This window comes from Pseudophryne corroboree, chromosome 9, assembly GCF_028390025.1.
Source record: "Pseudophryne corroboree isolate aPseCor3 chromosome 9, aPseCor3.hap2, whole genome shotgun sequence".
Lineage (NCBI taxonomy): Eukaryota > Metazoa > Chordata > Amphibia > Anura > Myobatrachidae > Pseudophryne > Pseudophryne corroboree.
In genome coordinates this window covers 312205368-312219881 of record NC_086452.1, presented here as the reverse complement: position 1 = coordinate 312219881, position 14514 = coordinate 312205368, and the positions used below count along the sequence as shown (strand labels likewise).

At 45.1% G+C, this 14514-nt stretch overlaps 1 protein-coding gene across 3 annotated transcripts in view; it reads left to right on the top strand.

Moving 5' to 3' along the window:
• FAM234B (family with sequence similarity 234 member B) overlaps window positions 1–14514 on the top strand; it is a 251461-nt gene that overhangs the window by 207008 nt on the left and 29939 nt on the right. For all 3 annotated transcript variants that reach the window (XM_063940433.1, XM_063940432.1, XM_063940434.1), the window contains exon 9: window positions 12064–12145. In XM_063940433.1, the coding sequence (XP_063796503.1) occupies window positions 12064–12145 (82 nt within the window). The remainder of the gene's footprint in view (window positions 1–12063; window positions 12146–14514) is intronic.

The window sequence follows — 14514 nt, the reverse complement described above, 5'->3', positions numbered from 1 at the left end:
CTTATTCTCTCATTGTGTTTTTTCTGCGGAGGGTTTCGCAACTGTTGTCCTTGCCGTACTACGACGGGTTCGTATTCGGCACTTGGGCAGCGTTACTTTGGTTTGCTGTTTTTCTTGGTGGCCCCGCCGCACATAAACTAGTTATCGACCACTGGGAAAGACAACGGAGTCAGGGATTTTTATTAGGGGTAGCTGCGTATCTCAGTTCTACCGCAGCTTCACATATCTGTACTCGGAACTCTTCTATTGCCACCCAATCTCTTGGGTTCCAAGTACATTGAACATAACATTATCACCGACCACACAAAACAGGGTGGCCTTGAGATTCTGTACCCATGAATCCTTCAGTGCAAGGTCAGAATCCCAGCCAGGTATTGGTTTGTCAGATCCAGAACCTCACTCAAATGGTGCAGGTTCTTACCCTTCGGGTGAGATCTCAGGAGGATTTTTTTTACAAACTTTTCCGAGTGTATTTCTAGAACCCAAGATGAATCTTCCTGACTGCTTTTCGGGCAACCGAAAAGATTTTTTTAATTTTCGGGAGAGTTGTAAACTTTACTTTCGCTTAAGGCCCTGGTCTTTACTTCAGGGGGACCCACAAACTTGGCCTTTGGGCTAAAACCCGATGACGCAGCGTTACTTACTGTGGATGCCATTTTTAAATCTTTAGGTCTGTTGTATGACGATCCTGATAGGGAAGCATCTGCAGAGAGCCATTTACATGCGTTAAAACAGGGTAAAAATTCCTCTGAGGCATATTGTACTGAGTTTCGCCGTTAGTTGAACGACTGTGGCTGGAATGATCCTGCTTTGTGCAGTCAATTTGACATCGGCTTGCCAGAGGTAATCAAAGATAGTCTCATTCAGTACCCGGTTCCGGAGACTCTGGATAAGCTCATGGAGCTTTCTATTAAGATCGACCGCCGTCTCCGAGAACGGAGGACTGAAAGAGGGGCCAGTTTTAAGTGTAGTTCATCTGTGTAGGTCCTTCCCGAGGACGTAGAGGAACCCATGCAAGTTGGGCTGTCCAGACTTTCCTCTGAAGAGAGAACCAGGAGACTAAATTTAGGGCTTTGCTTGTACTGTAGCGGCAAGGGACATGTTGCGCGCAGCTGCCCAAACAAACAGGGAAATGCTCTGACCAAGTGAACGTTGAGGGGGTACACTTAGGTCTTCAGTTAGTCTCCTCACACGATTCCTTGCTAGTCCCAGCCGAGATCTCTTTAGGGAATCGAAGTTCTCCTGTGTCTGCCTTTATTGGTAGCGGAGCTGCTGGAAATTTCCTGGATCTTACTTGGGTTCGGGCTCTGGGAATCCCACAGCTCCAGCTCAGTAGACCTATTACCATGTGCGGTCTGGATGGAGGCCCTCTCTCGAACGGGGTAATTACCCATCAGACTCCACCGTTGCATTTGACTGTGAGTGCGGTACATTCTGAAAAGATTGAACTCTTTCTCACCCATTGTCCGGCCGTGCCTCTAGTCTTGGGTCACCCCTGGCTTGCCGTCCATAATCCAACCATTGATTGGGATTCTAGGGAAATTTTACTATGGGGTTCCAACTGCTTTGGGAGATGTGTTACTTGCCCGGTGCGGGTCGCAGTCAGTGCTTCAGAAGGTATTCCTTCTGCTTACCGGGACTATGCGGATGTATTTTTCAAAGGTAACGAGGATGTCCTTCCACCCCATCGTTCCTATGATTGCACCATTGACCTCATTCCTGGGGTTAGTTTGCCTAAGGGGAGACTCTATGCACTGTCTGGCCCAGAAACTAAGGCCATGGACGAATATGTGCAGGAAAATCTAAAGAAGGTCAAAGTCCCCTTTGAGTGCGGGGTTCTTTTTGTAGAAAAAAAGACAGATCTCTTAGACCCTGCATAGACTGCCGGGCCCTGAATAAGATTTCGGTTAAAAACACTTACCCCTCATTTCAGTGTTGTTTGATCAACTCCGCACCGTGGTCATATTCTCTAAAATAGACCTTAGAGGAGCGTATAACCTCATCCGAATAAGATCAGGGGATGAGTGGAAAAGGGCTTTTAGTACACAGTTCGGGCACTACGAATACCTAGTGATGCCGTTTAGTCTTTCTAACGCTCCCGCGGTGTTTCAGGATCTGATTAACGATGTCCTCTGTGACTTCTTGGGGAGATTCGTGGTAGTTTATTTGGATGACATTTTAATCTATTCTGAGTCTCCGGAACAGCACTGTCTCCATATTCGGCAAGTGCCTTAAAAATTGCAGGAGAATCACTTATATGCCAAGTTGGAAAAATTTGATTTTCATGTTACGCAGGTACCCTTTTTAGGATATATTATTATTGCACCTGAAGGGTTTTTTATGGAACCTAAAAAAACTCCAGTCAGTCTTGGATTGGGCTCAACCCACTAACTTGAAGGCAATTCAGAGGTTTTTGGGATTTGCCAATTATTATAGACGTTTCATTCATGCTTTTTCCGAATTAGTTATCCCTGTTGTGGTTTTGACTAAAAAGGGTGCTGATCCATCAAAGTGGTCGCCTCAAGCTAAGGGTGCCTTCCGAGCATTGAAACAGGCTTTTGTTTCTGCTCCTGTCCTTAGACACCCCAACCCTGATCTTCCCTTTATCGTTGAGGCAGACGCCTCTGAGGTTGGGGTGGGAGCTGTTCTGTCTCAAGAGGACCCCGAGTCTTTGGTTTTACATCTTTGTGCTTTCATGTCTAAAAAATTATCTTCCGCAGACCAAGTATGGTGTTGGTAATAGAGAATTGTTAGCAGCCAAGTGGGCTTTTGAGGAATGGAGGCACTGGCTTGAGGGAGCAAAGCATACTGTTACTGTGTTTACAGACCACAAGAATCTACAGTATATGGGTGGTCATTCCGAGTTGTTCGCTCGTTGCCGCAACGTAGCGATTAGGCGTAAAATGCGCATGCGCATGGTACGCAGCGCGCATATGCTAAGTAATTTAACACAAAACTTTGGAGATTTGCACAAGCTCGAGTGACGTTTTTTCAACACTCGAGTGATCGTAGTGTGATTGACAGGATGTGGGTGTTTCTGGGCGGCAACTTGGCGTTTTCAGGGAGTGTGCTAAAAAACGCAGGCGTGCCAGGTAAAAACGCAGGAGTGGCTGGAGAAACGGGAGAGTGGCTGGCCGAACGAAGGGCGTGTTTGTGACGTCAAACCAGGAACTAAACAGTCTGCAGTGATCGCAATCTAGGAGTAGGTCTGGAGCTACTCAGAAACTGCAAGGAATTATTTAGTAGCAATTCTGCTAATCTTTCGTTCGCTATTCTGCTAAGCTAAGATACACTCCTAGAGGGCGGCGGCCTAGCGTGTGCAATGCTGCTAAAAGCAGCTAGCGAGCGAACAACTCGGAATGACCACCATTGAGTCAGCAAAACGTCTTAATTCCCGGCAGGCTCGCTGGGCGTTATTATTTACTCGGTTCAATTTCATCATCGCCTACAGGCCCAGTTCTAAGAACACCAAAGCTGATGCCCTGTCACGTTGTTTTCTTCTTGTTCACGATAACCATTCTCCTGCCACCCCAATTATTCCAGCAGCCTCTGTCCGAGCTGGTCTCACACAGGATCTACACACACAGTTAGCTCAGGTTCAGGAACAGGCTCCTAGAAATACTCCCGTTGGCCGTCTCTTCGTTCCTCAGTTCCTGAGAAGTAGTGTTCTGGCCGAGTTTCACGATAACAAGGTTGCTGAGCATACAGCTGTTGCTAAAACATGGAGTTGCTCTCTCGCTCTGTGTGGTGGCCTAATCTATCAGAGGATGTTAGGGAGTTCGTTCTCTCTTGCCAAGATTGTGCCAGGCATAAGGTGTCCTGGTCTCTTCTGATTGGGCAGCTCTTGCCTCTAGATATTCCAGTCAGGCCATGGTCACACATTTCTATGGATTTCGTGGATGATCTTCCACTCTCCTTTGGTTTTCAGGTGATCTGGGTGGTGGATCGATTTAGCAAAATGGCCCACTTCATTTCTTTACCTCGATTACCATCCGCTCAGGTTTTAGCAGGCTTGTTCCTTCGCCAGGTTTTCAGGCTCCATGGATATTGTCTCGGACCGGGGACCACAGTTTATTGCCCGTTTCTGGAAGCTCTTTTTCACCTCGTTAAACATGAGACTCAGTTTAACCTCTGGTTACTATCCGCAGTCTAACGGGCACACGGAGCGTGTGAACCAATCTCTGAAGCAGTATCTGCGTGTTTATGCTGCAAAGCATCAGAACAATTGGTCAGAATACCTTCCCCTGGCCGAGTTTGCCTACAATAACGCCTGTCATTCATCCACCAAGGTGTCTCCGTTCTTTCAGTCCTTGGCTTTCATCCTAGGGCCAATTCCATTTGTCCCAATTATCCATCTTCTTCCTTGGCCTTGTCTTCCCGCCTCAGAGTTAATTGGAAAAAGGTGCATCTTGCTCTTAAGAAAGCTGCTTTCCAGGAGAATTTTTTATTGGACAGGTTCCGACGTCCATGCACCTTTAAGGTGGGAGACAAGGTGTGGTTGTCAACCCGTAACATCAAACTCCGTGTCACGATCCGGGTATCTGGACGCCATTATTTACCTTTCAGGTGTCTCCTAAGGCTGGCTCAGCGTCCTAGGCCCGGTTCCCAGCTATGTTGCTAGCATTCATATGTCATGTCTCATCTTTGCTGATCCGTGGATATTGTCCTTCCAATGCCCGGGCGACTGGCACGGCGTCACCTGCTGGTGGGGCCTCGGGCATCGTCTCTGTATTCTCGGTGCATTGCAGGGTATGTGGCGCTCCTCACCTGTTGCGGCCGCGGCCGTCCATGTTGGATGTTTGAGACGCAAGTCAGCGTTCTCTGAGTTCACTGCCGCCATTACAGAGGAATCTCCATGTGGTGTTACAAACAAGGTTTCCCTCCACCGGCCGGTATGGGTGCAGCCATCTTGGTTCCAGTCACATGATCCTGATCTCCAATCCATAGCTCCGCTGTAGTCTGCCTAATTGCCCATCCAATCCCTACATACCTAAGGGTATAAAGGGATTGAGCCTGCACCAGGAAATGGTCAGTGCTTTGGTTGTCAAACCTTGTTTCCAGTCTCTCCCTCCTGTGGTTGTTTTCATTCCAGGTTTCCAGCTCCTGTTCCAGTTACCACTAAGAGACCCGCACCAGCTTACCACCTTGCGGTGCAGCCTGACTCTGCAGTCTTCTGTGTTTGCTCCAGCTTCCAGCTACAGTTTCATCTGCTTCCAGCGGTCAGCTTCCAGCAGTGATCAGCTCCCTAAAGAGCCGGTGCTTCCCCAGCGGTTACCTGCACACCATCGGTACCTGCATACCATCGGTACCCGCACACCATCGGTTCCTATATCCTCGCTCCCTAGCTTCATTCTACTATTTGGCTGGTTCCATCCAGCATCCACTCCATGTTTTAACACCTGGCTGGTTCCATCCAGCATTCACAGCAGCTACCTCTACTCCAGTGTTACCGGCTTCCAGTGATACATCTGCTGGTGTGTTCCTCGGCTATACTTAATACTACGGACGGGTCTGGTAAGGACATTCCATCTCTGGGACATTAAGAACTGTACCTACTGCTACCAGTACCCTGTGGCCATTGCCAAACCCATAGTTATCCAGGAACTGTTTTATCATATCTGCTGTATATCTTCATTCATTTATCACTGCTGTGAATACATGGAGTTCTGTTAATAAACTTTTATTGACTTTTAATCTTGGTTGTCGTGGTCACGCCTTCGGGCAACCTTTCTACAGCTTACTCATATGTCCAGGGGTCTGATTAAACCTCCGAGGTTTAGTTTCACCTCAGCCCCTACAACTGAGGCTTCCTCCTGTCAGCTCAGGCCCTCAGTTGGGATCCAGATTCATCGGGCCATTTGTTATTATCAAACAGGTCAATCCGGTTGCCTTTCGGCTGCAATTGCCTAAATCTCTTAAGATTTCTAACACCTTTCATTTCTGCTCGAGCCATTTGTCTTTTTCAGGAAATTCCCTCGGAGAATTATCCGGGGTAGACCACCTGTGGATGTTCAGGGCCAACAGGAATTCCTGGTGGAAAAGGTTTTGGATTCTAAGTTTTCCCGTGGTCAGCTTTGTTTTTGGTCCATTGGAAGGGGTATGGCCCAGAGGAGAGATCTTGGGTCCAGAACAAAGATTTGCATGTTCCTAAGCTAAAAAAAAAAGCCTTTTTTTCAGAAATTTCCTCATAAACCCGGGTTTAGGGGTCACTTAACCCCTCCTCAAGGGGGGGTACTGTTAGCGGTAGTGGGTGTAGTGGGACGCGCCGGCTCCTGGCCGTTGCTAGGCAGCGGGGCCGGCGCATCACTTCCGCCGCTGAGTGTCCGTCTCCGGCCGCACATAAACTAGTTATCAATTTTCTGTAGTCTTCTCCTTGATTGTCGTGTCTGTCTTAGTTAGTTTTCCCCTTGTTCTCTCTGTATCGGTTAACGCCTTGTCACCTGTTAAGACCAGTGGGCATCGGAGTCTGGGCGGACCTAATTTGCCCATTCAAACATGGCTGCCATGGGCACAAGAAACCATAGTCTTGCAGGTGTTAATCGACCACTGGGAAGGACAACGGAGTCAGGGATTTTTAGCTGTGTATCTCCGTTCTACTGCAGCTTCACGTATCTGTACTCGGAACTCTTCTATTGCCCCCCAATCTCTTGGGTTCCAAGTATGTTGAACATAACACACAGTAGACGTGGTAGAGGACATGGTTTTCAACAAACCACTAACCGTCGTCAGGACGCTAAGACCGCCGACAAGCCAGTGGCATGACGGGCTTCCAGCCCATCTCAGATCTTCAGTTGTGGGAGCACGCCTTCAGACGTTTCACTTGGCGTGGTTTCAGAAATCCACAGATGGGTGGATCCACAATTTAGTGTTCAAAGGTTACAAAATAGAGTTCAATTGTCTTCTAATGAGATTTTTCAAGACAGGCCTGCCTGTGTCAAAAGACAAAAAGGTGGTTCTGCAGACCGCGATTCAGTCTCTCGTAGATTCAGCAGTTTTGGTTCCGGTTCCAGTTCACCAACAGGGTCAAGGTTATTATTCCAGTCTTTTTGTAATACCAAAGCCAGATGGCTCTGTCAGACCGATATTGAACCTAAAGGGGCTCAATCAGTACGTCACTTACTACTACTACTACTACTAGATTCAAGATGGCATCCCTGCGGTCAGTGATTTCAGGTTTAGAGCCACAGGAATTCATGATTTCGATGGATCTCAAGGATGCGCACTTACACGTTCCAATTTGACCACTGCATCAGGTGTACTTAAGGTTTGCAGTACAACAAAACCATTATCAATTTCAGGCACTTTTCCATTTGGCCTCTCATCAGCGCTCGGGTATTCATAAAGGTGATGTCTGTGATGATAGCTCATCTCAGATCCCTGGGAGTGATAATCGTTCTGTAATTAGACGATCTGCTCATCAAAGTTCCGTCTCAACAAATACTCCTTCAACATGCCTTACTAACGTACAATGTACTAGTTCAGCACGGTTGGATTGTCAACTTCAAGAAATCAAGCCTGATTCCATCTCAAAGACTTAAATTCCTAGGATTGATTCTCGATACGGTGGATCAATGAATATACCTGCCAGAACAGAAATCACAAAGTATTCGTCATTTGGTACAGTTAGCGCTCAAACCACGGACAGTCTCGGTGCATTTGTGCATTCGACTGCTAGGAAAAATGGTGACGTCTTTCGAAGCACTTCAGTTCGGATGATTTCACTCACGTACTTTTCAACTGGATGGTCTCGCACGGTGGTCAGGCTCGCATCTACAAATTCATCAGATGGTGCGGTTGTCTCCAAGGGCCAGAGTATCACTACTCTGGTGGCTCCAAGTACACAATCTCACCGCAGGAATAAGGTTCGGAGTCGTTAATTGGATCATTCTGACGACAGGCACAAGTCTCAGAGGTTGGGGAGCAGTGGTCCAAAATTGTCAGCTTCAGGGTTTCAGGTCAGACTGAGAAAGATTATGGTCAATAAATGTCCTGGAACTCAGGGCTATTTACAATGCGCTGCGACAGGCAGTGCACATGCTCCAGTCTCAGACTGTCCAGGTTCAGTCAGACAACGCGACGGCAGTCGCATACATCGACAAACAAGGAGGAACTCGAAGTCGCATGGCTCTGAATTTTCCGACATCTTCTTTCAAGTTATCCCGTCTTTTGCTATTTTTACAGACTGGGTTAGATGGAGGACTACGGTGATCTACACTAAAGGTGCAGGTTTATGCTTTGTCAATTTACTTTCAAAGACGTTTGGCCCTTTTGCAACAGTTCACACTTTCCTACAAGGTGGTGTTAGACTACAACCTCCATTTATACCACCTACATTGCCATGGGACTTGAATCTAGTTTTAGATTTCTTACAGTCTTACATTTTTGAACCCTTACAACAAGTGGATGTTTAGTTTCTAACTTGGAAAACAATTTTTCTTCTAGCCTTAGCTTCAGAAAGGCGTGTTTCAGAATTGGGTGCCCTGTCAGGCAAGCCACCGTATTTGGTGTTTCATGATGATAGAGTGGAACTTTGGACGTATCCCGCTTTCCTACCAAAGGTGGTATCTTCTTTTCACATCAATCAACCAATCGTAGTTCCTGTGTTATCAGAAGGTGCAGGGACTCCAGCTACTTTGGATGTGGTTCGCAAGCTCCGCGTTTATGTAGCCCGAACATCAACAGTACATAAAACGGATACATTATTTGTTCTCTATGATGCAGTCAAGATAGGTTGGCCAGCTTCCAAGCAGACCTTATCCAGATGGATTAAGCCAGAGGTTCTCAAACTCGGTCCTCGGGGGCCCACACAGTGCATGTTTTGCAGGTCTCCTCACAGAATCGCAAATGAAATAATTAGCTCCACCTGTGGACCTTTTAAAATGTGTCAGTGAGTATTTAATACACCTGTGCACTGCTGGGTTACCTGCAAAACATGCACTGTGTGGGCTCCCGAGGACCGAGTTTGAGAACCTCTGGATTAAGCTGACCATACATCAAGCTTACCTTCATGCTAGGCTACAACCGCCTACATCAGTTTCAGCTCATTCCACACGTTCTGTAGGAACTTCATGGGCAGCAGGTCGTAGAGCTTCTACAACGCAACTTTGCCGTGCGGCTACATGGTCATCAGTGCACACTTTTGTGCGCTTTTACAAGTTTGATACGTTTGCGGCATCAGCATCTAGCTTTGGCCTTCTAGTGTTACAGGTGCCAAACAGCTCTCCCGCCCAGGGGGGAAACTTTGGTACATCCCAAGAGTACTCCAGTGACCACTAGTGGATGAAAAAGAAAATAGGATTTTGGTACTTACCAGATAAATCCTTTTCTTTGAATCCACAGGTGCCACTGGACAACTGCTGAAAGCAGTTTTCACCTGTCTTGTGGTAAGTTCAGTGGATCTTTTGGTAACACATTCTCACCGACTTGTTCAAATGTTAAGGTGATTGTTATCTATTGTCATGTCCACTGTTTAGTTGTTCGTTACGTTATGTCTCAACTTTATTGTTGTCCGTTAGGTTATAATGTTATATGTAATTCTCTATTGTTCATCCTCTCTATCGCTCCTGTTTGGCTCAGTAAAAAACACTGAGGTACCTTTGGGAGTATGGAGGGGGTGGAGAGTTACTAATTTAAATATTTAAATGTGCCTATCCCTGCTAACGCCCCGTCCATATCCCAAGAGTACCCCAGTGCCCCCTGTGGATTCAAAGAAAAGGATTTATCTGGTAAGTACCAAAATCCTATTTTTACAGGCGGGGATGGATTTGAGCCTTTGTCTTTCCTCTCTTAAGATAAAAAGTGGCCTTGTTGCTGGATGTGCAAATCTTTTTGCAAAGTGTTCTCCACCTTCAACATTTCTTTGTTCCTCTGGTGACTCTGTGGGACTTCACCTTGGTGCTGCGGGCTCTCAAACTTACCCCTTTGAGCCCTTGTAATCGGTGGAACTTCGTTGGCATACCTTGAAGACTGTCTTTCTGCTTGCCATAGACTCGGCCCATAGAGTCTCTGACTTGAGTGTATTGTCCCATCGGTCTCCTTTCCTTATCTTTCTGGATAGGGCTGTGCTTCGAATGTGTCTGGGTTACCTTCCGAAGGTTGCGTCCCATTTCCATATTAATCAGGAAACTATATGCTCCTTTTTTGTACCAGAGTATTCTCCAGGACAGACCTCCTTGGATAATGTTTGGGCCCTCTGTATTTACATGGATAGGACTCAAGGCATCCGCAAATCTGAATCCCTTTTTGTCCTTTACAATTGCAACATACTTGTTTGGCTGGCCTCCAAACAGACCTTGGCCTGTTGGCTTCGGTTCACTATCCACGAGGCCTACAGTACCTGTTGGCATAAAACCTGGTCCCGGCCTCGATGTGTGCTCACTCCACCAGGTCCGTTGGGACTTCTTGGGTGGCTCAGCGTTGACTTCTCTGAGCCTATGAGGAACACTGGACACCCACCATAACGTCCCTAGTTGTTGGGGTTTCTCTGTGCCTGGTCTGGCTCTCCTCTCTGCTGCAAAATGTGCGCTTGAGGTATATGTGCTGGGCTCCCTCTTCTACTTCTCGCTCTCCTTGGGTATGTTAACATAGCTGGCTCTATGGCTGAGTGGCTGAGGTATAGGGGAGAAGGTAACATATGCTGCTGGGTAAAGAAGTTAAACTAGTTGGTGCCCAGGCTCCCCTGCTACACTCTATACTCGTTGATCCCAGTGTCCCCCATGAACTCAGAAAAGGATCTTACAGGTATGGACAAAAATCCTCTTTTTTAGTGTATAATGTCTCCTATACGAAACTAGGTACATACATGGTTTGTCATATTAAAAGGGAAAAACTAACAAAAATCTGCTAAAAACTGCTTTAGAGCCTGGAATGATCCACAGTCACTGAAGGATAAATGGGAGAGAAAACGTAACATAGGAGGGGAGCTGCTACAGGTGGCACAAATGCAGAAAGTTTAAATAACTCAGGACCACATTAATGTAGGTATTACCAGTACAGGCAGAGCAAACTTTAATAATTGTATTTGGGAAGCTCTACTAATGTAATAACTTTTATAAAAATATCAATTAAAAAAACTTCTCAAGTCTTGTCCATTCTTTTCTGGATTTTACATTTATTAAACACGTACATTGTGTTATGTTTGTTCTGGAAACTGAATGTTTGGAACTTAGCATTATTCAGGTAATTGTGTTATAAATCACATTATATTTCATAAAATGTGGTCATTTCCATTTACCAATGACCAGTTCACAGTTTGTTTTTGTTCACGTCGGTTACTCAACCTGATGAAAAGGCTTTACAGTCTTGAAATGTTATTTGAGCACGTTTTTTAATATGAGTTGATTTTCAATACAAGTTTATGTTATAAACTTGTGGAGTGCCGCCTCATTTTTTCCAAGCAGAACCTTGCAAGAGGTTCAGGAAAATATATATATATATATATATATATATATATATATATATACTGTGTGTGTGTGTGTATATATATATATATATATATATATATATGGTGTGGTGATCTGGCACTCACTGATAGAGGTGGCAATTTGGTCCGGTGCCCTTACTGATCCTCCGTGTGCAGGAAGATGTAGACAAGACTGGCGTGGTACGGCACTCAGACGCTGATGGACGAACTGAACGGGAGCCCTGGGTAGCTGTCCAGCTACCCAGGGCTCCCGTTCAGTTCGTCCATCAGCGTCTGAGTGCCGTACCACGCCAGTCTTATATATATATATATATATATATATATATACTGTGTATATATATATATATATTAAGGGTCCGAGATTGTCAAGGTTGGTTTTGCCTTGTAAATGATTGTCACTTTATAAATGCAGGCAATCTTGGCCGAAATCCCGTACCTCCGCAAACTTGAACCCTATTATGTTTGCCCCATAGAGAGAGAGAGCTTAATTTATTTTACAGGGTTATTAAATGTATTCAGTGGTGAAATGTCTCCATAATCTTCTCTCAATCACTTGCTTTAGAGCAGTGATTGTCTCTTTCTGTAATATGTATTTGATTTGTATATATTCTAGAGATGCTGATCATCTTTTCTTTCACCAGTTCTCCTCAGCCTGGTTACTTTAACAAAGATGGAGACCTAGATTTTCTATTACAGATTCAGAGCAGTAAGACTGAAAAAAAGGTGTGTATTATTTCGAAGGTGTGCTGTGTTACTGACTCCCATCTATCACAATGTGCAGAGTAACTGACTCCCTGCCATTGCATTGTGCAGTGTTACTAACTCGTTGCCATCACATTGTGCAGTGTTACTGACTCCCAGCTATCGAAGTGTGCTGTGTTACTGACTCCCAGCTATTGTGCAGTGTTACAGACTCCTAGCTATCAAAGTGTGTTGTGTTACTGACTCCCAGCTATTGTGCAGTGTTACTTATTTATTATTATTTATTAACAGTTTTTTATATAGCGCAGCATATTCCGTTGCTCTTTACAATTAGAACAACAGTAATAGGACAAAACTGGGTAAAAACAGACAGACATAGAGGTAGTAAGGCCCTGCTCGCAAGCTTAGAATCTTACTCCCAGCTATCACAGTGTACAATTTTACTGACTCTCAGCTGTCTCAGTGTGCAGTGTTGCTGACTCCCAGCTATTGTGCAGTGTTACAGACTCCCAGCTATCAAAGTGTGTTGTGTTACTGACTCCCAGCTATTATGCAGTGTTATACCCCTTTTCTACTTGTAGCATGGGTCACAGCCGGTAGCCCGTGCTAGAGCCCCCTTCTACAATAGCTCACCAACCCGGCATATTGTCGGGTTGGTGACGCTGCTGCTGATTCGGCAGGGGCGGCGCTGGGAGATCACATGATCTCCCAGCGCCACCCTTCCATACACTGTGAACGGGAGCCGTGTCGCATCGACAAGGCTTCCGTTTACACTACAGAGCTTACCGGGTTGAACGCGTGTTCAACCTGGCAAGCTACCCTGGTAGGATTCCCGGATCACTTGATCCGGGAATTTGCAGGAGGGGCCGTTTCCACTAGGAAAAAAAACGGTTAAATGCGCGCCCCCGCACATTTACCCGTGTTTTTGGAGCTAGTGGAAAAAGGGATATTACTTACTCCCAGCTATCACAGTGTACAATGTTACTGACTCTCGGCTGTCTCGGTTTGCAGTGTTGCTGACTCCCAGCAATCACAGTGAGCAGTGTTACTGACTCCAAGCCATCACAGTGTGCAGTGTTATACAGTCTGATCGAGATTGTGTGGAGTGATATGAAAATTGCTGTTCAGGAATCTCCATTAATTTAAAAAAAATAATGGGAGGTTATTGCGTTGTGTAGATATGCAGAGTTGGTAGAAACTTAGGGGTCTATTCATGAAGCAGTGAAATGAGTGGAGAAGTGAGCCAGTGGAGAGGTTGCTGCAGTCGCGCTAAACAGCATGTACTGTATAAGCTTTGACAAATAACTTCAAGTTTGGAAGCTGAGCTGTTTATGTGCAATAGTGAAACTTCCAGTGACTGTATTATAGTATACTTTACTTGTGTGATCCATATGCAGAAAGTAAAATCAGATTTCTCCTGTATCAAAGCTTCTGGAAAATGCTTTGAAGACCTTCCTAGCTTACAGACAGTATATTAACATTAAATCATCTTTATGCACGGTTAACACTCAGCTCTATATCCATGTGTGTACATAGGTAATACAGGAGATGTCCACATGCCAGGAGTGTTTGTGAGTGAGATGACGTTTGCTGTTAATAACTGGATATGTCTTATGCTGAGTACAAGAAACCAATTATCTGGTTTTAAAGGAGCGGGCTGGGTTAGAAAAACCAAAAACCAATTAAAGCATAGGGTATTCCCATTAACTGTTCTGTAGACAAATATTTAGTCAGTGTGAAAAATCAAGTGAGAAAGAGAACTCTCTTTTTGGAATGCTCAACCTACCAATCATTATTGTAGTTAAAACTTAACATTTCATAATATATCATACATTTTGAAATCCAGAGGCCACAAAGAACAAAAAACCAAAAAGGTCTAAAAGACACACAAAACTACAAAGGCATAAATATAAACAAGTACAGGTGCGCACTTAGCAGAGCCAAAGTTTTGGACAGTAACAAATGACTATATAAACAATTACAAGTGCGCACTTGGCGAAGACAAATAATAGTCAGGTCTGAAAATTGTGCAAGTGTAATACCTACAAACTCACAAAAAAAATGCAAAAAGGACTAAAATTTAACCAATAAAGCATTTATCCTATATAATAAAAGGCTAATTCTGCTCCTCACCTCTATTGGAGGAATTCATGTGTTTTGTGTGCCGCGGCCACTAGATGGTGCCTGATGGAGCAATTCACTTGTTGCTCCGTTTGAGGCGCGCACAGCCACTGGCGCTGACATTACTGTTATGTTGTTTTGTCATTTTGACAGGCTGGTAATTAGTTGAATTATTATGATAAGGCAAAAAATATTGTGTGTGTATATGTTCATAGGGTGATGACCCTTATTTGAGTTCCGGCTGAGTACAGAAAATCCTAAACATAATT